The sequence below is a fragment of the Oryx dammah genome, unplaced genomic scaffold (genome assembly GCF_014754425.2).
Source record: "Oryx dammah isolate SB20612 unplaced genomic scaffold, SCBI_Odam_1.1 HiC_scaffold_12, whole genome shotgun sequence".
NCBI classification, from domain to species: domain Eukaryota; kingdom Metazoa; phylum Chordata; class Mammalia; order Artiodactyla; family Bovidae; genus Oryx; species Oryx dammah.
The window spans coordinates 34,142,147-34,167,503 of record NW_024070196.1 but is presented as its reverse complement, the minus strand read 5'-3'; the positions used below and the strand labels follow the sequence as shown (position 1 = coordinate 34,167,503).

Below are 25,357 nucleotides of genomic sequence, written 5' to 3'. Positions count from 1 at the left end.
ATTTTCCAGCCAAGAGTACTGGGGTGGGCTGCCATTTCCTTCTCCAATGTATCTGAGTGGACTATAAATAGGACATGAACCCTCCTGGATTAAAGAATAAGTCAGATGATTCCTGAGGATGCTGAGGTTTAAGAAATGAGAAACTACTTGAACAGTGGTTTAACTGTGACTCCACATTGCAGTTATTTGCACAGCTTTGAGAAAATACTTTGCCTGAGCCTGGACTGATAGAGTAAAACTCCCTGGAGAAGTGAATGATAGAGTAAAACTCTCTGGAGAAGTGAGTCCAAGGAAATCTGCTTTTTAAAATGTTGACTATAATGCCCAACAAGGATTAAGAGCCACTTTGTAAAGGATTTGGAAACTTTTCCCATAGAGGATCACATAGTAAATGTTTTAGGTTTTGCAGGCTGTATCTTATCAGTTGCAGCTACTCAGCTCTGCTGTCCCAGAATGAAAGCAGTCATAGGTAGCACTTCAGTGACTGAACACAACTGTGTTCCACTGCCACTCTGTTTGTAAAACAGGTGGCGGGACAGATTTGGCCCACAGACTATGATTTGCTGAACTCTCCAGAGGTACGTGGTTCTTCACATGCCCCACTGAGCCACCTTTGGACTGTGGCTCTATATCTCAGGTACTTTGAGTTATTTGACATGAGGGTTGAAAACTACTGTATTAAAACTCAACTAATAAGTAATTGAGTCAGAATTTTTAACTATGTGAAAGAAAAAGAGGAAGGAACCTGGTAGTATGTATTATCAAAGATAATATCAAAACAAAAAGGTGTTAGGTACGTGGAAGAAGAAGGTGCACTGAACAGCCAGAGCAGATAAAGCAGGTGCAGTATTAATGGTCATAGAGCTCAGAAGTGGGCTAGGATCAGTCTGAGAGCTGTTTGTTTGTTTTTCTAAAAGGAAAGGATAAAGCAGTCCTTCACTCTCAGATAGTGGAATTGATAAGAAATAACTTCATATACTTGTTATTTTGAACCTTCAAAAATTGGGTTGTTGGCAACAGTAGAAAAGAGAATCATTCTGTTTGGAGTGAGAGGCAGAGTAACATTCAGCTCAGTGGCTGGGGAACAATCATGAACCTTGCCGATACAAGCAGGGAGGCCATGTGTAGAGCTCTGTAGTGCTGCTCTGCAATACCCTTCAGCCTTGTGGTGCCCATTCAAGTCACACTGTGTAAATCTGTCACACTGCATCTCTATCATTGATAGCTACCTTTAGCACAGAATAACACATGAGAGGGGGAAAACTGAGTCAACAAGAAATGGTTCATTTACATTTACCATATCATCTGTTCAGTTCAATTCAGTTCAGTCGAGTCGCTCAGTCGTGTCTGACTCTTTGCGACCCCATGAATCACAGCACGCCAGGCCTCCCTGTCCATCACCAACTCCCGGAGTTCACTCAGTTCATCGAGTCAGTGATGCCATCCAGCCATCTTATCCTCGGTCGTCCCCTTCTCCTCCTGACCCAATCCCTCCCAGCATCAGAGTCTTTTCCAATGAGTCAGCTCTTCACATGAGGTGGCCAAAGTACTGGAGTTCAGCTTCAGCATCATTCCTTCCAAAGAAATCCCAGGGCTGATCTCCTTCAGAATGGACTGGTTGGATCTCCTTGCAGTCCAAGGGACTCTCAAGAGTCTTCTCCAACGCCACAGTTCAGAGCATCAATGCTTTGGCGCTCAGCCTTCTTCACAGTCCAACTCTCACATCCATACATGACCACTGGAAAAACCATAGCCTTGACTAGACGGACCTTTGTTGGCAAAGTAATGTCTCTATTTTTCAGTATGCTATCTAGGTTGGTCATAACTTTTCTTCCAAGGAGTAAGCGTCTTTTAATTTGATGGTAGCAGTCATCATCTGCAGTGATTTTGGAGCCCCCTAAAATAAAGTCTGACACTGTTTCCCCATCTATTTCCCATGAAGTGATAGGATCAGATGCCATGATCTTCGTTTTCTGAATGTTGAGCTTTAAGCCAACTTTTTCACTCTCCACTTTCACTTTCATCAAGATGCTTTTTAGTTCCTCTTCACTTTCTGCCATAAGGGTTGTGTCATCTGTAACGGATTAAATACCCCAACTACCCAGAAAATTAATATTCTCAGCAGTTTGTTTGTACCACCGATATTTCTTGTATATATCTGGTAGGTATGCTCTTGCATGTGGTAGGTATCTGTAGGTAGGTCTCCTTAAATTTTGACAAAATGATTTTTTTTAATTTGGACAAATATGTGTCCGTTGAATACCTTATAGTCCAGTGGAGGCATTAAAACATATAAGCAAATGTTGTAGTGTAATCTATTCAACAGACATGTAAACAATGTTTAGGAGTAATGTAGAGCAGAAAATAACTATTCCATTGTGTGTGTGTGTACTATTTTTAGTTTTCCTCTGTAGTATATCAAAAAGCAGATTCACTTTTTATAAGAGGAATAACTGATTATAGATAAATGCTGTTTTGGTTTTGTAAAAGAGTTCCTTAATAGAAGTGGGTGAAGAATATAACATTCTAGTAGAAGAACTTAAGTGTGTGTGTATGTGTCTGTGTGTTGAATTATTTTTCTATTTTCCTCCCTCTTTTGTACTCCTCATCAAGTACTGCCATTTATTGTGATACATTCTTCCTAAACACCTGCTGTCAAATATATCAAGTCTTTTCTTGCACAGTGCTACGGGTTTCTACAGAACTGAGCAGGCCCAACATTAGACAGCCTACAGACTGATTGATTTATTTGTTTTAATACAAACACATGCTCAGATGTTGTCATACAGAAATCCTTTTTAGAAGAATTATTTTTCAAAGAACAAAGAACGTTGTAACCCTAGCACCTAATCCTGTGCCTGGCACAGAGTAGATACAAATGTTTGTGGAATTGAACAGTTCTGTGAAGTCTCAAACTGAATAGTAAAAACTTCCTCAATTCTAGGGATAACTGAATATCTTAAATAGCTATAATATGAACTGAAATGTTTAAAAAGCATTTCTAGCAGTTTAGAAATGAAGTTGTGACATATTGTAAGATCCAGATTTTAATTTGGCAAGTATCACTGTCTTTGCAAAATACAAGTACAAATCTGTTTAAGAGAAGTCCTGCTTTATCTTTCTTTGCAAAGTGGGAAGCCATTGTCAAAAGGAGGAAGTGTCTAGTAATAAGTTGAAAACTTTGGGCAGTTTTACCTCAAAGATACATCTTAAATTGTCCTTTTCCGGTTCACTGCCTCTGTTATTATTTATGTTCTAATTTAAGACCTCAAGATTATATTCTTTTCCTAACTGGAAGCTGCACTTCATTCCTGTGCTACCTCCACACTGCAGCCAGATTTATTTTCTTAAGCAGAACATTGAGCCTGTCCTTCACCTGATTACAAACCTTTCACAATTTCCTATGAACTATGATGTGAGAAAGACCAAAGTTCTTGGCATTGCCACCATATGTAATAGAATCATACTTGTGGAGGATATTTGTTTTACTTCATCTACCTCCATAGTCCCATGTTTCATGACAAGACATGTCATACATGGTAATAATAGCCCAACAAAGTTGCTATTGGACTACCTAGAGCATCTGGCTTCTTTGGACTCCTGGCCCTCCTAAGACCTGAAGAAAGCAATGTCCTAAGCACACCTGTAATCCATTCTTGGTGCAACTGTTGGAAAGGTGAGCACAGTAAACCCTTTGCCTTCCCAGAAATGATTTGTACATGGCTGCAACTTTAATTCTATAGACATAGTATTTTTATCTGCCTTTTCCCACCTTCTCAACCTAGTAAATTTCCCCTATTTGTCATTTAAGGGCCATCTCATTTGGTTCAGGGTACTGTTTCTAGATTTTTAAAGGGAATTTGAAAGTCCTTATTTCCAAAGTCTTATCTCAAATTACTTAATCTTGACTCTCAGAACTCCTTTCTTTCCATTATCTGAATCAGTTGTAATAAATATAAATGGACTACTAATGAGTTTATGTTTTAAAACTACAAATAAAATTTTTGTTTCCTCAGATTTTTGGGATTCTTTCCCACCTAGATTATATTCTCCATGGTTTCAAATAAACTCAAAAGGGCTATTTGTTTAAAGGATGATGTGTATAATGCAAATATATATATCATTACTACTTACTATACTACAAAATTTTAAAATCTCAAATGATTTCTTATGAAAAGGTTTACTAAGCTAGAAGCTGTAAGAGACGAATTATGAAAGTGGGTTTTCTTGATCTAACAGAACCTATTGATTGTTTTAAGTGTAATTGATCTCAAACATGTACCTGTCAACTCTCTTTGCCCTTCCAAATGTTTTATATATGCATTAGGGAAATACTGTTGGTTTTATCTCATTAAATGAGTGGTTTTTAGTTTCACAGCATCTATCAAGTTGAAATTTGATTCTCAATTCATCCTTAAATTATTGTTAGCACTTTTTCATGTATTTTGTCACCTTTTCTACTACTGTCTTAACTCATTAGTCACAACTTACTGTATTTAACTCTTTGTACATTGACTTTTTTCCACTTATAAAGTGTAAGTTCTTAAAAGTTAGGCCAAGTCATAATGCTTGGTCATGCTGCTCATTGTGCTTTGTACAAAAACAACTCATTTGGTGTTTTTAAGTTACTTTAAAAATATCACATGGGTAGTTAAATTTTTGTTATTCAGATTTTATGTAAAACCTGTTTCTGTTTTCTAATTTCTATTCAACAGATACTTCCCTCAATTTAAGTGCAATTTATATGCTTCCTCATTGCCCTAAAAGCTTAATTACCAAGTGATATAATGTAGAGTGTTCCTTTCAGGGGCTTACATGGTTTTTACTAAATATTACTTATTTTATTGGTCTCTAAAGCTATTCTTCCTTCAGTCTAATTACTTTTAAAGTTTCCTGAATTTCATACAAAACATTATGAAATTATATTCCTGAAATATTAAGAATTTCAAGCCTTAAAAAGATCATAGCTAGAGTGAAATAAGCAGATGAAAACTGACACTATGTGGTATCATTTATATGTGGAATCTTAAAAAAAAACAAAAGCCAGTTTCATAGAAAGAGAATAGAATGGTGGTTGCCGGGGCAATGGACACGAGTATATGGGGACATGTTGGTCAGAGGGTACAAACTTTCAAGTATAAGATGAATAAATTCTGAGGATTTAATGGACAGCTTGGTGACTATAATTAATAATATATTATTATGTTGCACAGAGTCGGACACGACTGAAGTGACTTAGCAGCAGCAGCAGCATATACTTGAAATTTGCTGAAAGTAGATCTTAAGTGTTCTCATCACATATACATAAAGGAGGTAACAATGTGAGGTGATGGATATGTTAATTTTCTTGATCTTGATAATAATTTCCCAATGTATATGTATATCAAATCATCATGTTGTATACTTTAAGTACATACATATGTGTTAATTTTCTCAATAAAACTGGAAATAAATAAATTTAAAGAGCAACTAAATTTAAAGATATAAATCATTTCCATACTAGCAAATTGGACAACCTAGAAGAAATGGACAGGGCTCTAGAACCATACAGGCTGCCAAAACTGAGTCAAGAAGAAATAGATAATTTGAACAGATCAATCACTAGAAGTGAAATAGAATCTGTAATTTAGAAACAGAAAAAAAAAAACAAACCTGCAAACAAAGGCAGGAACTGGATGACTTCACTGGGGAATTCTGCCAAACATATCTAAAGAAAAACTTATACTATCCTTCTCAAGCTATTCTAAAAAATTGAAGAGGATGGAATACTCCCAAATGCATTCTATGAAACTGTCATCACTCTGATACAAAAACTAGATAAAAACACTGAAAAAAAGAAAAGAACAGGCCAATGTCTTTGATGACTACAGATTCAAAAATCTTCAACAGAATATGAGAAGACTAAATCCAATGATAGATAAAAAGGATCATACTGAGGGAGTAATAGGTAGAAAGGCCAAAGGTCCCCAAGCAGAAGGATGAAATAAACTGTAAGTGGCAGATGGTTTTATTCTTTTTCTACACAAAATTAAAAGAATCTTCTTTTAATTCTGTGTTCTCTGGTAGCTCAGCTGATAAAGAATCCACCTCCAATGCTGGAGACCCTGGTTCAATTCCTGAGTCTTTCTGTCCCCTTCTGATTTCTAAGTCAGAAGCTTTCTCTATCTCTTTTTATACTTTAATAAAACTTTGCTACACAAAAAAGCTCCAAGTGATCCAGCTTCATCTCTGGCTCTGAATCAAATTCTCCTCCGGAGGCCACGAATCACATGTTGTTCACAGCTCATAGCAGCAATACATCATGATCAAGTTGGTTTCAGTCCAGGGTCACAAGGATGATTGAACAGTGCAGAAGTCAATTAATGTGATATACCACATTAACAAAAGGAAATACAAAAAACACATGATCATCTCAAAAGACACTGAAAAAACACTTAAGAAAATTCAACATCCATTCATAATAAAAACTCTTAAAACAAAGTAGGTATAGAGGGAACATATCTCAACATAATAAAAGCCATTTTGACAAACCCATAGCTAACATAATACTCAAAGGTAAAGAGCTGAAAGCCTTCCTGCTAAACTGAGGAACTAGACAAGGATACTCACTTCTATTCAACTGCTAAACTGAGGAACTAGACAAGGATACTCACTTCTTCTATTCAACATAGCACTAGAAGCCCTAGCCACAGCATTCTGAGAAGAAAAAGAAATAAAAGATATCCAAATTGAAAGGGATAATATTTGCAGATGATGTGATAATCCATGTAGAGAACACTAAAGCCTCCACACAAAAACTGTAAGAACTGATAAATTGACCAAGGTAGCAGGATATAGAGAAAGCAATGGCAACCCACTCCAGTACTCTTGCCTGGAAAATCCCATGAACAGAGGAGCCTGGTAGGCTGCAGTCCATGGGGTCACAAAGAATCGGACATGATTGAGCAACTTCACTTTCACTTTTCACTTTCATGCATTGGAGAAGGAAATGGCAGCCCACTCTAGTGTTCTTGCCTGGAGAATCCCAGGGATGGGGGAGCCTGGTGGGCTTCCGTCTATGGGGTCGCACAGAGTTGGACATGACTGAAGCAACTTAGCAGCAGCAGCAGGATATAAGATTAACATACAGATATCTGTTGCATTTCTTTATACTAACAATGAAATATCAGAAAGTATTTTAAAAATCCCATTGAAAATCACATGCAAAAAATTTCTGGGAATAAATGTAACAAAGAGGTGAACGACCTATATGCTGAAAACTATAAAACATTGATAAAGAAAATTGAAGATGATTCAAAGAAATGGAAAGCTGTCCCATGCTCTTAGATTAGAGGGATTAGTATTATTAAAATGACCATACTACCCAAAGCAATCTCCATATTTAATACAGCCCCTATCAAAATATCCATGACATTTTTCACAGAACTATAACAAATAAACCTAAAATTTGCATGGAATCATAAAAGACCCACAATTAATTGCCAAGACAATCCTGAGGAAAAAAAAAAAAACAAAGCTGGAGACATAACCTTTCCAGACTTCAGACTATACTACAAGCCTACAGTGATCAAAGCAACATGATACTGATACCAAAAAAAAAGACATATAGATCAATAGAGTAGATTAGAGAGCCCAAATAGACCCATACAACTATGGTCACTTAATCTATGACAAAGAGGCAAGAATGTATGATGGATAAAAAAGTCTTCAACAAGTAGTGTTGGGAAAGTTGGACAGCTACATGTAAATTAGTGAAATTCTAACACTGTCTCACATCATACATATAAAATAAACTCAAAATAGCTTAAAGACCTAAGTATACAATGTGACATGTAAAACTCCTAGAAGAAAACATAGCCAAAACACTAACATAATTTGTAGCAATATTTTCTTAAATCATTTTCCCCAAGCAAAAGAAAGAAAAGGAAAAATAGTCAAATGGGTCCTAATCAAGCTTAAAAACTTTGCACAGGAAAGGAAACCCTCAACAAAATGGAAAGACAACCTACAGAAGAATGGGAGAAAATAATTTGCAAACATTGCAGCCAGCAAAAATTAATATCGAAAATGTGCAAACAGCTCATACAACTCAATACCAAAAAAAACAAATAACCCAATCATAAATGAGCAGAAGAACCTGAATAGACATTTTTCCAAAGAAGACATACAGGTGGCCAACAGGCACATAAAAAATACTCAGCATCCCTAATTATTCAGTTCAGTTCAGTTGCCCAGTCATTTCCGACTATTTGTGACCACATGAATCACAGCATGCCAGGCCTCTCTGTCCATCACCAACTCCCAGAGTTGACCCAAACTCATGTCCATCGAGTCCGTGATGCCATCCAACCATTTCATCCTCTGTTGTCCCCTTCTCCTGCCCCCAATCCCTCCCAGCATCAGAGTCTTTTCCAATGAGTCAACTCTTCGCATGAGGTGGCCAGAGTATTGGAGTTTGCTTTAGCATCAGTCCTTCCAATGAACACTCAGGGCTGATCTCCTTTAGAATGGACTGGTTGGATCTCCTTGCAGTCCAAGGGACTCTCAAGAGTCTTCTCCAACACCACACTTCAAAAGCATCAATTCTTTGGCGCTCAGCTTTCTTCACAGTCCAACTCTCATATCCATACATGACCACTGGAAAAATCATAACCTTGACTAGACAGACCTTTGTTGGCAAAGTAATGTCTGCTTTTGAATATGCTGTCTAGGTTGGTCATAACTTTTCTTCCAAGGAGTAAGCTTCTTTTAATTTCATGGCTGCAGTCACCATCTGCAATGATTTTGGAGCCACCCAAAATAAAGTCTGACACTCTTTCCACTGTTTCCCCATCTATGGCTGCAATCACCATCTGCAATGATTTTGGAGCCACCCAAAATAAAGTCTGACACTCTTTCCACTGTTTCCCCATCTATTTCCCATGAAGGGATGGGACCAGATACCATGAACTTCGTTTTCTGAATGTTGAGCTTTAAGCCAACTTTTTCACTCTCCTCTTTCACTCTCATCAAGAGGCTTTTTAGTTCCTCTTCACTTTCTGCCATAAGGGTGATGTCATCTGCATATCTGAGGTTATTGATATTTCTCCCGGCAATCTTGATTCCAGCTTGTGCTTCTTCCAGCCCAGTGTTTCTCATGATGTACTCTGCATAGAAGTTAAATAAGCAGGGTGACAATATGCAGCGTTGATGTACTCCTTTTCCTATTTGGAACCAGTCTGTTGTTCCATGTCCAGTTCTAACTGTTGCTTCCTGACCTGCATATAGGTTTCTCAAGAGACAGGGCAGGTGGTCTGGTATTCCCATCTCTTTCAGAATTTTCCACAGTTTATTGTGACCCACACAGTCAAAGGCTTTGGCATAGTCAATAAAGCAGAAATAGATGTTTTTCTGGAACTCTCTTGCTTTTTGATGATCCAGCAGATGTTGGCAATTTGATCTCTGGTTCCTCTGCCTTTCCTAAAACCAGCTTGAACATCTTGAAGTTCACGGTTCATGTATTGCTGAAGCCGGGCTTGGAGAATTTTGAGCATTACTTTACTAGCGTGTGAGTTGAGTGCAGTTATTCGGTAGTTTGAGCATTCTTTGGCATTGCCTTTCTTTGGGATTTTAGTGAAAACTAATTATTAGAGAAATGCAAATCAGACAACACAAGAAACATTCCCAGAAGTCAACTGTGTTCATCTCTAGGCTGAGTAATGTGGATCAGCAACACGAAAAGATTTAATAAATACAGGCATATTCTAGGACCTCCTGTCTTAATGATTCCTTTATTAGATTCCTGATGAAGAGAGCAAGCATATTTCTATAACTTCTCCCTTCCCTATTACTAAGTCTCATTTCTGAGACTATGATAAGATGCAGGGAGAGGAAAAGGCAAGTTGAAAGTTGTTAAATAGTAATCCCTTTTAAACACTGAGATTTAGAAACATAAATCGAGAATCTATATTTTAACCTGATTTGTCTACTGTTGTTCTAACCTCGTGGTTTTAGAACATTTATTCTTTTATTCATTCAAAGAACAATAATGCTTACCTTGTGCCAGGTTTTAGGATCCAAAGATAACTAGCATTCCCTGTATTCAAGGAATGCAGTCAAGTACTGGGATAATTATACAGGAACAGTAACGATGATAATAACATCTAAATTGAAACATGCATGCCATGTACCAAGCACTGTGCTGAGCCCTTTATTTAGATTATATGATTCAATCCATAGAGTCATCCTCTTGAGTAACTAGCACTGTTAAGGATTTTAAGGTACCAAGAAGTTTAAATGATTTATCTAAACACACAGATAATACATGATGGTGCTAGAATTTTAACCCAGTTAGACTTATTCTTGTCCCCTCACTTTTAACCTGTATGCCAAATTACAAGTTATATGGTACTCAGAAGAGTCATAGAAGGTTGTATAAAAGAAAAGACTTTTAAGTTGAAACTTGAACAAGAAGTGGAGTTCACCTGATAGGCTAGCAGATAAAATGTCATTCAGAACTGAGAGTGAATTATGTGTGAGAACAGGGCTGCAGAAAGCAGCATGGAGTTTGGCTAACTCTGAATGCTTAGATGCTCTTGGAGTCAGAGGATGAGAAAGGAAAAGTAGCTGGAGATAAGTTGAGAGAGTTACACCAAAATTATAGAAGCCTGAAATAGTATGCTTGAATATGACTTTTTTCCTTGAGGTGCCATTCAGTGATTAGAAAATAGGGAGTTATAGTATTTGCAGTTAGAATAATTAATCAGCAATGATGTAGACACAGAGAGGGAGAAAAAGGAACGAGTAAGACTGCCGGCAGAAGTCTATGTTCGATACAAGATACAGGATGCTTGGGGCTGGTGCATGGGGATGATCCAGAGAGATGATATGGGGTAGGAAATGGGAGGGGGATTCAGGATTGGGAGCTTGTATACACCCCTGGTGGATTCATGTCAATGTATGGCAAAACCAATGCAGTATTGTAAAGTAAAATAAAGTGAAAATAAAATTAAAATAAATAAATCAAGAAATGAAAAAAAAATTAATTCTGAAGAAATAACAGTTTAAATTTTGAGACAGAGGTTACCAGAATAGGTTACCTCAATAAATATTTTTAAATGAGTGGATGGATGGTTGAATGAGTGAATGAATCTATAATGCAAACTGTTTGCAAATTTGTGTTCCTGTATAAATTAGGTTATGAATTAAATCTGAGCCTTTTTTGCAGAAAAAAGAAAAAAAGCCTGCCGGCAGAAAAACAACTAGTAATATAGTTATGGTATTCTAGACAAGAGATTATGTTGGCCTGACTTCATTGATTGAGTCCCTTGAATATGAGTGTATTGAGTGGAAGAATATGATATCTGCCATTACATTCCGCCTGCAATCTGTTGGGAAAGACAGACAGTAAACAAACACACGAACATATAAAGAAGATGGAGTACAAGTGACAGTTTCAAGAGAGATTTAAGAGGTAGCATTAACCACACCTATTAATCAGTTGAATTTAGAGAGAAAGACGCCTAGAGTAAGTCCAAGGTTTCTTTGAAATAAATCAGAGCTGTTACCAAAGATCCACCTCTTTTTCTACTTTCTGGAACTGTTTTCTCCATGAATCATGATACATTGATATGTTTTCATCAGAGTAAAATGTAAAGGCTCAGTATTGCTTTTCTTCATAACAGAAGATGTTCCCTACACTCACATACACACCCATGTTGATCATTTTCTTTCTTTCTTTCTTTTAAAGGGGGTAGGCGTATAGCGTTTATTGAACACCAGCCTGTGCCAGACACAGTGCTAGAAGATTTACATACATCATTTCTCTTAATCCTTCTAAAAGCCTTGTTGATTATTTTAAATGAATAGAAGCCAACAGAACCTAATTTTTCAGAGTATCTATTATAATATTTGGGTGTGAACAAGTATTTCTATACTAATTAAATTAGATTTGGACATTGATAGAATATAAAATTGCAAATGTTGAACTTCAGAATTTATAAGAAAGAAAAAGTAGAGTTCATTTTGTAAAGGTCAGCGGAAAGAAAGGGAAGTAGTGTTAGTTTAATTAAGTAGTGTAATTACTAAAATTATACTAACACCTTTTCAGTAAAGACCATGTTACAATAATCAGGCATTGCTTTGAGTAAGATAGTATATGGGATTGAGTCCCGAAGACCCATGTAAAAGGTCATCTAATATAGTCATGCTTAGTGCGAGGTACACAAGCAGATTTCACTTGAACTCAGTGGAATTATTTGCAGAATTGCGTGAGGATGATTTCTCTTCTTGTGTATTTTGAGGGAAATTCTTATCAGAAGTATGTAGGCTTCTCTTATTAAAAAACCACTGTCATTTTCACTCGTGAGGAAACTGAGGTTGTTAGAGGTATAGGGACTTGCCCAAGATGTTGAAAAAGTCCTCTTTAAAAGGCTGTTTGCCCAACAGTTGTTTAACCTAGAGTTAATATAAGGCTACAGTGTCTGTGCCCTTGCAACCAGAAGTATTCAGTTTTAGGAAGCCTGGGCTTGTTTTTTCATTGAGAATTGTCATATGGTGATTTAAAAATAACAGCCATCATTCAGAATACATTCTTCCACCCTAGTATTGCAGAACAGTATTTTTAAAGAAATTCTAGGAAGGGTGTTAACTCATTCAGGGTTTTACAGGAAGGAAAGCTCTTTCCTACCTTTTTTTAAGCTAACTTTCACTGACAAGATCAAACCAGAAAAAGCTTAGCTGGCTGTTGGCCCAGACAAAGTTATAATCGTTGAAGTATACTCAACCTCCATTGCCCGGAGAAAGCTACAGCTTAGGGAAGAAGGGGTGAGGACGGAGCACAGATGCTTGCTGAGTGTTGTTCCAGAGACTCAGATGACGTGTGTGCTCTATATCCTTTGCTGTGTTATTCTTTCAATTATTAGAAAGGAAATTTTAAAATAGCCTAGAATGACTAGTGTTCCCAGAAAGGTGAAAAGGATACTTCAGCTTTAAAAAACTAACCAAGTCACAGCTGTATCCCTAGCAACTGAAAGGGAGCCTGGCACATAGTAAAGGTATAATCTTTTTTTGTGTGTGTGTAAAAGAATTCTTTAAGTTATTGTGTCACTTATGTTATATTTCAGAACAAGAATTTTTTTTTCCTTCGTCCATTGATACTGAGTATCATATTGTAGTGGCAAGATAGTGAAAAAGAAAAGGTGTGACTCAACATTCAGAAACCTCGTGATTTCAGTTCAATTTCTGTCATTTACTACATGATCCTGGGCCTCATTTTCTTTCTTAATGGGGGGTATAACAATATCTAATTCACAGAATTTAGAATAATATTAAATGAAATTTGCTATGTGAAAATTGCTTTATAGATTCTTAGTTAAATCGCTCAGTCATGTCTGACTCTTTGCGACCCCATGGACTGTAGCCTACCAGATTCTTAAGGGCTATATAAAATTAATGTTGATCTTAGATAACATTTTTAATAATTTGAAAAAATGTGTTTACTGGTATCATCCTAATGTCCTGAATCCTGAATTTGTTTGTTTTAGGTAGGGAAGAAGTGATCCCAGTGATTGAGATACAGGTTCTAATTCTATGATAAAATACATTTCAAGATAATCACGCGTCGTTTCTACCTAATGAACTAATGTTAAGTATGGGAAATAGTCTGAAAATAATTAAAGCATTCATTTTTAAACAAGGCACTATATTTGTTAATTGACTTTTTGTTTTCTAATTTGTCATGACTTAAAAATTAGTACATATTTATTAAATGCTCAGCATATTCTAGGTATTGTGATATGTGCAAAAAGTATACAGCACCTTTTTCCAAAGTGGAAATGTAATATTAACTTTTGAGATATTCTATTATGAGAATTTGGAGTAGAATTTCTATATATTACCTATAGTTCTGTCTTGGAGATTTCTCATACCCATTAGTATCAGCTCCAAAAATCCCTACATGTAGAAACTTGTTTAATTTTGTTTCTACCCAGTGTTGCCCTAGCTTATTTTAACAAGAAAATCCTTTCTTTTTTTTCTTTTTATCTGCTAATATTTTTCTGAGCAGTTTATGAAGCACCTGTAGAAGATACATAGTATTGACTCCATGAGTTTTAATATTCTATTTGCAACTCTAAATATAAATATCAGGTGATTTTTTTTTTTTAAGTGGGAGATATACTTGTCTGGAATTGGAATGGTCGTGATGCCTGTCATCCATCAGCTCAGTTCAGTCAGTTCAGTTGCTCAGTCGTGTCTGACTCTTTGTGACCCCATGAATCGCAGCACGCCAGGCCTCCCTGTTCATCACCATCTCCCGGAGTTCACTCAGACTCAGGTCCATCGAGTCCGTGATGCCATCCAGCTATCTCGTCCTCGGTCGTCCCCTTCTCTTCCTGCCCCCAATTCCTCCCAGCATCAGAGTCTTTTCCAGTGAGTCAACTCTTCTCATGAGGTGGCCAAAGTACTAGAGTTTCAGCTTTAGCATCATTCCTTCCAAAGAAATCCCAGGGTTGATCTCCTTCAGAATGGACTGGTTGGATCTCCTTGCAGTCCAAGGGACTCTCAAGTCTTTGCCAACACCACAGTTCAAAAGCATCAATTCTTCAGTGCTCAGCCTTCTTCACAATCCAACTCTCACATCCATACATGACCACAGGAAAAACCATAGCCTTGACTAGACGGACCTTAGTCGGCAAAGTAATGTCTCTGCTTTTGAATATACTGTCTAGGTTGGTCATAACTTTTCTTCTAAGGAGTAAGCGTCTTTTAATTTCATGGCTGCAGTCACCATCTGCAGTGATTTTGGAGCCCCCCAAAATAAAGTCTGACACTGTTTCCACTGTTTCCCCATCTATTTCCCATGAAGTGATGGGACCGGATGCCATGTCATCCATATACATGGCCAAATCATAGAAATTGAGCTATAATAGCTTGTTAAGAAAATATTCTTTCTCTTATTGAATGGCTATATTACTTTTCAAAAACTGCTTAGTCCGAGAACACAGTCTGTTCAAAAAGATCTGAAAACATCTCTAGTGCCCTTAAGTTTATTGATATTTAATATTGAGAATCTTAGTATTATATATCAATATAATATATGTTGATATATAATTATATAATACTAAGAAGTTTAATCATCTTTATTTAGCTATAATTTGCATATAGTAAACTGCATCAACTTAAAGAGTATAATTCAACTAATTTACGTGCGTGTGTGTGTGTATGTGTGTGTGTGTGTACCTATGAAACCACTTCTGCAATCATGATGTAATAATAGAACATTTCGGTCAGCCTGAAAGGTTCCTTTTGCTCCTTGGCAGTCCATCTTTCCCTTTACCCCAGGCTCTAGCCAGCTACTTGCTTGCTTTTTATATAGATTAGATTGAAAATTTTTACATATTTCATATAAATGGAATTTATAGTATGCAGTTTTCAATGTCTGCTTTCTTTAACTCAGAACAATGGTTTTGAGACTTGTGCATGTTATTGAGTGTAGCATTAGTTTTTCTTTTTTTATTGCTGAGTGGTATTCTATTGTATGTAAATACATATTTGTTCATTCATGAATTGGTAAACATTTGGACTATTTACAGCTTGGGGCTGTTGTAAATTAAGCTGCTATGAACATCTGTGTACAACTCTGCATGGCTATCTGGGTTTGTTCCTCTTGGATAAACACCTGTAGAGTAGCTGTATTGTTCTGGTGGGAAACTTTCTAAACTGCCAGTTTTCCAAAGTAGTTGTGCTATTTTATGTTTCCATTAAGAGCCTATAGTTTCTAATTTTTCTGTATCCTTATTCAATCTTTGGCATTGTCAGTTTCTTTAGTTTTAGTCATTCTTATGAGAAAGTAATAATATCTCATTGTGGCTTAAATTTGCATTGATCTGATGAACCATGATTCTGTGCAGCTTTGTATTCAACATTTGCTTGCTTGCCAGTCCTAGAGCTTCTTATATCTGAATCTGTTTAGATTTCTTGCCTACTTTCTATTGGGTTGTTCATTTTCTTATCATTGAATTTTAAGGTTTATTTCTATATTTGAATACAGTTATTCATTAGATATGCCTATTGTAAATATTTTATCCCAGTCTGTGGCTTGTCTTTTATTTTCTTAAAGATATCTTTAGAAGAGAAGGGTTTATTTTTATAAAGACCAATTTATCGATTTTTTAATACTTCTAGTAGTTTTAGCTCTTACATTGAGAATCATGATTCATCTCAAGTTAATCTTTGAGTTTGGAGTGAGTTAAGAGGTCAGTGTTCATTTTTTAAAAATGTGAGTATCTAGTCATTGAGCATCATGTCTTAAATTGCTTTCCTCACTGAATGCATTAAAAATAAAAATCAATATGAACTCCATATTCCCTTCTATTAATCTGCTATGTCTGTCTTATAGACTTCATCACACTGTCTTGTTTCTTTATTAGCATTATAAGTTTTCAAGTCAGATAAATCCTTCAACTTTGTTCTTTTTTTAAGTTTTAGCTTTTACTATTCTCAGTTATTTGCATTTCTGTATAAATTTTATAATCAGTTTGTCAGTTTTTTTTAAAGTCTGTGTAATTTTTATTGGAATTGCATTGAGTCTGTAGATAAATTTGGAAAAAAAGAATATCTTAATAGTTTTGAGTCACTGTTTAAATTGGTCTTCTTTAATTTCTCTCAGCAGTGCTCTGTAATTTTCAGGGAAGCATTCTCTTGTTACTTTTAGTCCTCCTTTATGTTTTTATATGTTTCCATTAGGTGGATTTTTTTTAACTGTATTTTCTAGTTTGCTGCCTAATACATCTTTTCTAGTTTTAAACTTGTATCCTCTAATCTTGCTATTAGTTGTTTTGTAGATTGCTTAGGAGTTTACATAAACTATTATATATCCTCGGTAAAAGAGGATAGTTTTTTACTTTTTACTCTTCCAAGTTCTATACCTCCTTCCCCCATACTCTCTCCACTCTGGTTTTACCTTATTGCAAAGGTTAGTACTTCTGTTATAATATTAGGTGGAAGTGGTGAGTTTTTTACCTTGTTCTTGATCTGAGGTAGAAAACATTCAATATTTTGACATTTTGATGTGACCTGTTGGTTTTTATAGCACCATATATTATATTGAAGAAGTTCCCTTCTATTCCTAGTTTGCTGAGAACTTTCTTATCATGAATAGATCTTAAATTTTGTCTTTAGTTTTTCTGCACATACTGAAGTGATTATATGGTTTTTCTCCTTTGTTCTGTTACTATGGTGAATTATACTCAATGGATTTTTAGTGTTAAACTAACCTTGCATTCCTGGGATGATTCTTACTTGGTTATTATGATTTATCCATTTTGTATGTTGTTTGATTCTATTTGTCAATGTTTTTAAAGAATTTTTAGGTCTGTGTTTATGTCATCAGTCTGTAATTTTCAATTTTTGTGATGTCTTTCTCAAGTTTTGGAGTTAGTATCATACTGGCTTTTAAAACAAGTTGAGAAGTGTTCCCTTCTCTGTATCATAAAGTGATTGTGGTGTTCTTTCTTATAATTTTGGTGTTATTTCTTCTCTGGTAAAATTCAGAAGGGAAGCCATCTGGTTTTGGATTTTTCTTAATGGGAAGGTTGGTTATAATGAATTCAACTTGATAAGTTCCATTCCATTAAAAAAATAAGTGTAGAGCTATTCTGATTTTATGTTTCATTTTCTGCCCATTTTCATCTTGAATTTCTCAAGAAATTTTATTTTTATTGTCAAAGTTGTTCGTAATAATCTATTATCTTTTTATTATCTTTAGGATCTTTTAGTGATAAACCTTTTTTTTCATTTCTAATTTGTTCTTTCTTTTACCCTTGTTCAATCTAGCTAGAATTTAATCAATTTTAAAAATCTTTGTGGAAAACCACTCTTAACCTTTGATTTTTGTCTCTTGCTTGTTTCCCATTTCATTGATTTCTGCTCTCATGTTTCCTTCCTTGTACTTACTCTTCAGTCATTGATTTTAGACATCTTTACTCTTACAAACATTTAAAGTTATAAATTTGCCTCTAAGCACTGGAAATGGCAATCCACTCCAGCACTCTTGCCTGGAAAATCCCATGGATGGAGGAGCCTGATAGGCTATAGTCCATGGGGTCGCAAAGAGTCAGACACAACTGAGCCACTTCACTTCACTTTCAGTTCACTTCACTGCTTTAAGTATATTTCACACATCTTCAGTTGTTAAATTTTCATTATCATTCAACTTGAAACATTTTCTAATTTTATTTGTGATTTCTCCATTGATTAATGTCTTATTTAGAAGTATGCTGTTTAATTTCTAATGTGTTTGGGATTTTCCTCTGTCTTATTTTTATTCATGACTAACTTATCTTCTTGTATTCACAGCTCTACTCTGTATGATTTCAATTGTTTTGAATTTGTTGAGTTTTGTTTTACTGCTTATCATATGAGCTATCTTGATGAATATACCCAGTGTACTTGAAAAAAGTGTGTTCTGCAGTTATTGGACATGATGCCTATATATAAATTTCAGTTAGGTCTGAGTAATTGATGGTCTTGTTAGATCCTCTCTGTCTCACTGATTTGTTTTCTAGTTCTATTAATTACTAAAAGAAGAGTGTTAAAATCTCCTATTTATGTTGTGAATTTATATTTATTATCTTTTTAATCCTGTCAATTTTTGCTGTATATATGTTGAGGCTTCATTATTAGGAACATACATATTAAGAAATACGAAGGTTCTGAGACTTTACCCTATTTGAAAGCTAACAAGTTAGCCTGCCGTAATTCCATAGAGTCTGGCAAAAGACATGAAACTCCTGAGTCAGAGACAAAGATAATTTATTACTCACAGGATATCATCATTTTTTATGCCAGTTCCCTAAGAACTAAGTCCCACAGAACAACTATATGAAGTTTCAATGTTTGTGTTTTCTGTGTGGTCCCAGCTGCATGTTTAAGATTTTGGTTTTTGTTGTTATTGTTGTTGTTTTAGGTTTTGTAATAAGATGGTAACGATAACCCTGTATGCAAAACAGCAAAAGAGACACAGATGTATAGAACAGACTTTTGGACTCTGTGGGAGAGGGAGAGGGTGGGATGATTTGGGAGAATGGCATTGAAGCATGTATAATATCATGTAAGAAATGAATCGCCAGTCTAGGTTCGATGCAGGATACAGGATGCTGGGGGCTGGTGCACTGGGGTGACCCAGAGAGATGGTATGGGGAGGGAGGTGGGAGAAGGATTCAGGATTGGGAACTCATGTACACCTGTGGCGGATTCATGTTGATATATGGCAAAACCAATACAGTATTGTAAAGTAAAATTAAAAAAAAAAAGAGAGATTCATGTCTGAGTTCTTGTCTTCCATACTTTCCGTATTCCTATCACGTCTTTTTTCTAGATACTTCATATATAAATACACATAAAAAATACACTGTTTTGCATTATAAGTGAGTATCTCTTATATATTCAAGGAGTACTGTTTCTCTTTATGCCAGTAGCAAGAGTAATTTTTGGCATATCTAAAGAGTTTACATGTTTGTGGTATTTCATTTCCAATCTACTTTCTTTCTTTCTGAAGATTCAGTTTTTCATCTCATGTCATTTACCTTCAACCTTAAGAACTTCCTTCAGCATTTTCTATAGTGTAGATCTACTAGTTTTCTTCCAGTGGAAAGGTCTACTGGTAGATATTCCTTGGTTTTGTTACATCTGAAAGTGACTTTATTTTTCCTTCGTTATTGAAGGGTACTTTCACTGGGAATAGAATTCTGGGATGACATTTTCATTCTTTCAGCATTTTAAAGATGTTGTTCTACTGGTTTCCACATCATTTTGATTGAGAGTCATTGGTGATTCAAATCATTGTTCCCTGTGTTCACGCTGGCATCTTTAGTTTTCAGCTGTTTGACTGTAATATGTTTGTGTATGATTTTCTTTGTAGTTTTTTTTTTTTTTGAAATTTATTGAGCTTCTTGATCGTGTCAATTCCTGTTTGTTTACCAACTGGGAGGAATTTTCAGCTTTTTCTTAAAATAATTTTTTCTACCACGTCTTTTTTGGATTTTTATTATGTATATGTTATGTATGTTTATTTTGTATATGTTTTTATTTTTATTATGTATATGTTATGTTTATATTATGTATATGTTTTTTGTCCCATAAGAATAATCTTTTTATGTAAATCTTATCATTTCACCTTCCTGCTTAAAGCCTTCCAATGGGAGTTTAAGGCCTTATAATCTGCCTGTGACTATCTCTCTAACCACATTTCCTACATCTTTTCACTTTATTCAAGATTTCTACCACAGTGGGGTGTTTTATTTCTGTGGAACATACTAGTCATCTGTGCCTTTACACTTGATGTTTCCTTTACCTTGAGTTCTCTTTCCCCAAATTTCTGTATGGGTGACTTCTAGTAGTATCAGCAAAATTTATTTCTTCAAAGAGACTTTCTCTGACTGCCCCCACTAAAAGCTGCTGCATCCTGTCAACAGACACACTTTAGACTCTTATTTCTTTTAATAGTTTTATTAAGATACATTCACATACCATAAAATTCATTCACTTAAAATATGCAATTCAAAGGTTATTAGTATATTCACAGACATGAATAACTATCACTATAATTGGTTTTACACATACCTATCTTATTCATGCTATTTCCTAGAACCAAGAACAAAGTCTGGTATATAGTACATGCTCAATATTTTTTTTCTGAATAGATGACTTCATTGTTTCTAAGATAATTCAGGCATTAGCCTTCAATAAAATATTAGGGAAGTTTTTTGACTGCCATCAGCTTTTAGAAGTATTCTTTGATCTGAGCTGTTATTTTGAGACCTCTGAAATAGCTTAACCCATATTTTAAGAATTACTGCAGGAAGTTATCCAAACACAAATCTTTTGATATGATGAATGCAAGTCGTATATACATTTCCTTAAAAGAGAAGAGTCATCTTTTACAGACCTGACAGTTAGTTGCAAGGGAGCAAAAAGCCGTTCAGAAGTACTGCTTTTCTGTTTTCAAAAGTACTCTGACATTGTTATTTGTTTGAGTCTTTGATGTAGATATAGAATCACTGGTACTTGTTTTAGTTACTAATTATGATAATAGTGAGTTGTTCATAAGATTCTGGGCATCCTCTTTCCTTGTGTACCTTTCATGAGGAATGTCAGTTCTGAGCTTGGTTAATCTGTGTTGCCCCCTCTTCTTTATATAGGCTTTGATGCGGCCTGGAAGAATTGATAGAATCATCTATGTGCCTTTACCAGATGCAGCAACAAGAAGGGAAATACTTAACCTGCAGTTTCACTCTATGCCAATCAATAACGAGGTTGATCTGAATGAACTCATCCTCCAAACAGATACGTATTCAGGAGCAGAGGTAAGACAGTTACCCTCAAAATACTTTGGTGAAAGGAAAGCAGTGGTTTGGGGTCTTCAGCAAAGAACATTGCTTGATGCCAGCTGTTTTACATAACTCCATATTAAGAAATCTTAAAACAGGAAATACACTACATGACAGATGGTCACTAAAATTAAATTACATTTTACCTGGCCTACAGTATTTCATTTGCTTTTACCTGGCTTATCTTATATCTCAAAATGTAGTCTTCAGAGAGTTAGCATAATATAGTGGAGAGATCACTGGACTAGAAGTGGAAGATTCTTTTGGGGCTTCTTGATACAGCAACTTCCAACCAGTTACACACTTTTCTGAACTTTGACTCCTTTTCCTAGCAAATGGAAATAGTGTACAACTTTCCCTACTGTGTTCTCATAAAGATCATAAAAATGAGATTAAGATATCATGAACATACTCCGAAATACAAAAGACTTGATTTTCTTATCTTTTAAGCTTTTGGAAAATTATCTCAATCTACAAAGATTCTGTGATAAAAACCATAAAAGGGACAGCCAGCCTGCTCTTAATAGTAAAAATACACTTTAAACAAGAACAGCAACACCTCTGTGAAAATACGAAAATTTTAAGAATGGCATATTAAGAGATATTTTTCTCTCCTTAGCAGCTCTTTACTTAGGCTGTTTTTGTTTACAGAATAAAATTCCACTAAAATATTTGTGCAACTTTTCTACATGTGTTCAACACAGAAATGTCTTCTGAATACCACTGATATGGGTTTGTACTAGAAAATTAATACTCTCATAAATACGAAGTTGCAGATTCTTTTCATTCTGAATTATCCAGCAGACTGGGACTCCACTTTCTGTTTTACTTGCTGTTATTTTTATCTGTCTTCTATAAAAACCAAAGAAACTAATAACATAATAAACCATATGATAATTAGAGTCTTGTAGATAAATTCACGTGTGGAATTGGATTTAGCATATCATGCAGTCATAGCTAATAGCAACAACCAAAACAAATCTCAGATCTACTAATTGTTTCTGCAACTGTGAACTATGTATATTTGATTTTCCCCCTTTAAATGTTTAAATTCCTCTGGGGTGGAAAATTCTTGTAGAAAGCTTGAGAAGCAGTTAAAGTGCCTTTACGTTTAAAGTCTTGTCTAAAACAATAATCTTTATGAGCATCTCTTTGGCATGACCATCCATTAAGTTAAAATGAACATATAGTTACTGCTAGCTGACTGCTGTAGCATTTCTAAAATTTAGTTTTTGATGTAAGAGCAAAGGCTGGCATCCTGTATATGATATGTCAGTTTACAGGAAACAGCCAGGAGAAGAAACCATAAATCTTTCACTTGAGTGAAGTGGAAGAGCAGTTAGCAAAGTTTAAATATGCCTTTCTCACTTTGAAGTAATTCATGATAGTAACACAGAAGTGCAAAACAAAAATCAAAGCCAATGAGGTCCTGTCTGGCTGAGAAGTAAAAACTCATTTGGTGCCAGGAATTATTGTACCAGCTTGCTAATTCTTATGTAGTACATGCCTTATTCAGCCTGAAATATAAGCACATTCATTTCTGATTAATTTTTATATCAGATCTTCTAAAAATAGTTGTAGAGAAAGTAGCAAACATTTCTGTCCCTCGCTTTACATTTTTGTGTCCCATAATGCTTGGATGAGGGAAGGGTATTCCACTGTGGTCCTAATTATAATTAGTGTATGACTACAATTTTGTGGACATTTATTCCAGACGTATATCTTTGTAGTTCTGCATTTTCAATTTGGACAAGACGGATTAGTTACACAGTTTTTGTTTTGAGAGGAGGGTTTGGTCTCAAGATTTAGGTAATTCACACAGATGCCCTATTGTTTGAAAAGAAATACTAACTTTTTTAAAGTCTTAAAATTAATCAATAGGAAATTTAAGATAGATTAAACTTAGCTTTGCATAAAATATAAGGTCTCATCTTTTTTTCTTCTCTATATCAGAATGAAAATGGCACGACAATGTTTGAAAGCCAAAATTAGTTTTGATGGGTTTTTAAATAGTAAAAACAAAGTCAAAGTTTGCACTGCAGTCATGTGACTCCTACAGACTCACTGCTTTATCACTGATGTAACTAATTTATTTCTTCCCCCAGCAAGGCCATATCCTTCAGCACAAAGCCTACTACATAGAATATACTTAACAAAGACTTAATAAACTGAAAAATTATATTTAGGAAAAATAGACTTTCCCTTCTCATTTGTCATATAGGAAACTTCTTATAGCAATGCGTCCTGCTATAGGCACAACCTCTTTTTCAGGGTTGAACTGTCTCTGTGACCACTTTTGATATAAAAATGAAACTGCTGACTCAATTATTGTCTTTTCAGTAAAGTAGTATATTCAGTATTCAGTATATTCAGTATTATATGAAATTAATTTTACTTGGCTGTACAGTATCAGCTATGTAACAAAAATTTGTCTGGGTGAGCCAGAAATGAGGAAATTACTGGCACTCTGTTTTTTTGGAAATAGAAAATGTTTACTTTAACTGTGGTGAGTATTTTATTTATCTTTTTAATTAAAAAGTTGTAGAGGATGATTGGGATGGAGATGATATAGGCACTTACTAAGCAACTGGGATAAGAGGGGTTACTTTTTCAAAAAAAATTTTTTTTTGTCACCTGGTGCTTTTGTTTCATGAAAGCTTACAGACACCCAGAGTTTGAAATAGCTCCTTATACTGAGTTACTTCATTTTCCCTCCTTGGAAAGGGTCTAGGGAATTGTAGTTCAGGGCAAGACACATCGCTTTAGTAAAACAAAGAGATGCTCATAAAGCTTTTTAAAAAATTAATGTGAAATGTATTTAACAAATTACTAGAGCTAGATTCATAAGATGACTCTAAAAAGGGTCACTATATTAAGTAGATTTCTACAGTTGGAGAAAAGTGTAAGAGGCAAACTATATTTTTTAATCCTAAGGAGAGTCCCAAAGGGAAGTTTGTCTCCCACTGAAAGGAGAAGGTGGTTCCTAGGGAGCATCTTCTGAGGAGAGGCTGAAGCAGGCAGCATCCATCAGCCGCCCCTGCAGCCCTCTATTCCCCCGTGGCCAGAGCCTCATTGTCTTTGATTTCTTGGCTGTAGCTTCCACTTAATGGAAAAACATGTTGCCATTTAAAAGCAGATGGGAATTCAGCTCAGGAGGAAATAAGAAGTCTTTTTTGGTTATGGCTATTGTTTTCTTTTGCTTTGATTTTTGTTTTTTAAGTTATTTGTAGCAGATTCCACTTCATGTATTTCTGCTATGTCAAATTATCCTAGTTCCTTTTGGAAAACTTTTACCACTGGCAGGAAATCAGCAATCATAAATATATGCATATGAAGCCGTAACTGGGCCCATTACTCGTATGCCATGTGCTTGAAGACAGAGGTGATGAATAAGATACGTAATTTCCTCAGTCTAAGAATTTGCTGCAACAGGCTGACAATTAATGTTGGTAAAATTTAGATTAACTATTTGCATTTGGATGTTATCCTTGTTTTAGTGATTATCTCGTTAAATTGACAAAACATCTAAGAGCCAGGTATCAGCTATACATTTATGAGTAATATAGGCAATCATAGCATTTATTTCACATATCAAGATTTGAGAATTCAGCTTTCAAGAGAGGCAATTAACTGGAGAAAAAACAATTTTAATGATACAGTTGAGTAGACTTTTAATAGAATTGTAGCTCATTTCTTCAGAGTTGCTTCCGACAAGTTGTTTAATATTTAACTTCTTTGAATCTTAGTTTCCTCATCTGTGAAATACCTGCATGACAAACGGTTTTGAGGGTTGAGTGAGATAATAAATGTAAAAGCAACAAGGCCTGACACATAATGAGTGCTTCATAAATGTTATTTCCCTTCATTTTATCCTCCTCATATCAGTTCAGTGTTTATATTTACCACTGCAGTATTGAATGATGCTGCCATAAGACAGTTTTGCATGGTCTCAATAACCAGATAATTTATCTGAAAGCTGTTAATAAATA

At 35.3% G+C, this 25,357-nt stretch overlaps 1 protein-coding gene across 1 annotated transcript in view; it reads left to right on the top strand.

Annotated features, from left to right (window-relative positions):
• Window positions 1-25,357, top strand: part of SPATA5 (spermatogenesis associated 5) — a 346,722-nt gene that overhangs the window by 265,178 nt on the left and 56,187 nt on the right. The window contains exon 15 of the mRNA XM_040250546.1: window positions 21,180-21,344. Coding sequence (XP_040106480.1) covers window positions 21,180-21,344 — 165 coding nt within the window. The remainder of the gene's footprint in view (window positions 1-21,179; window positions 21,345-25,357) is intronic.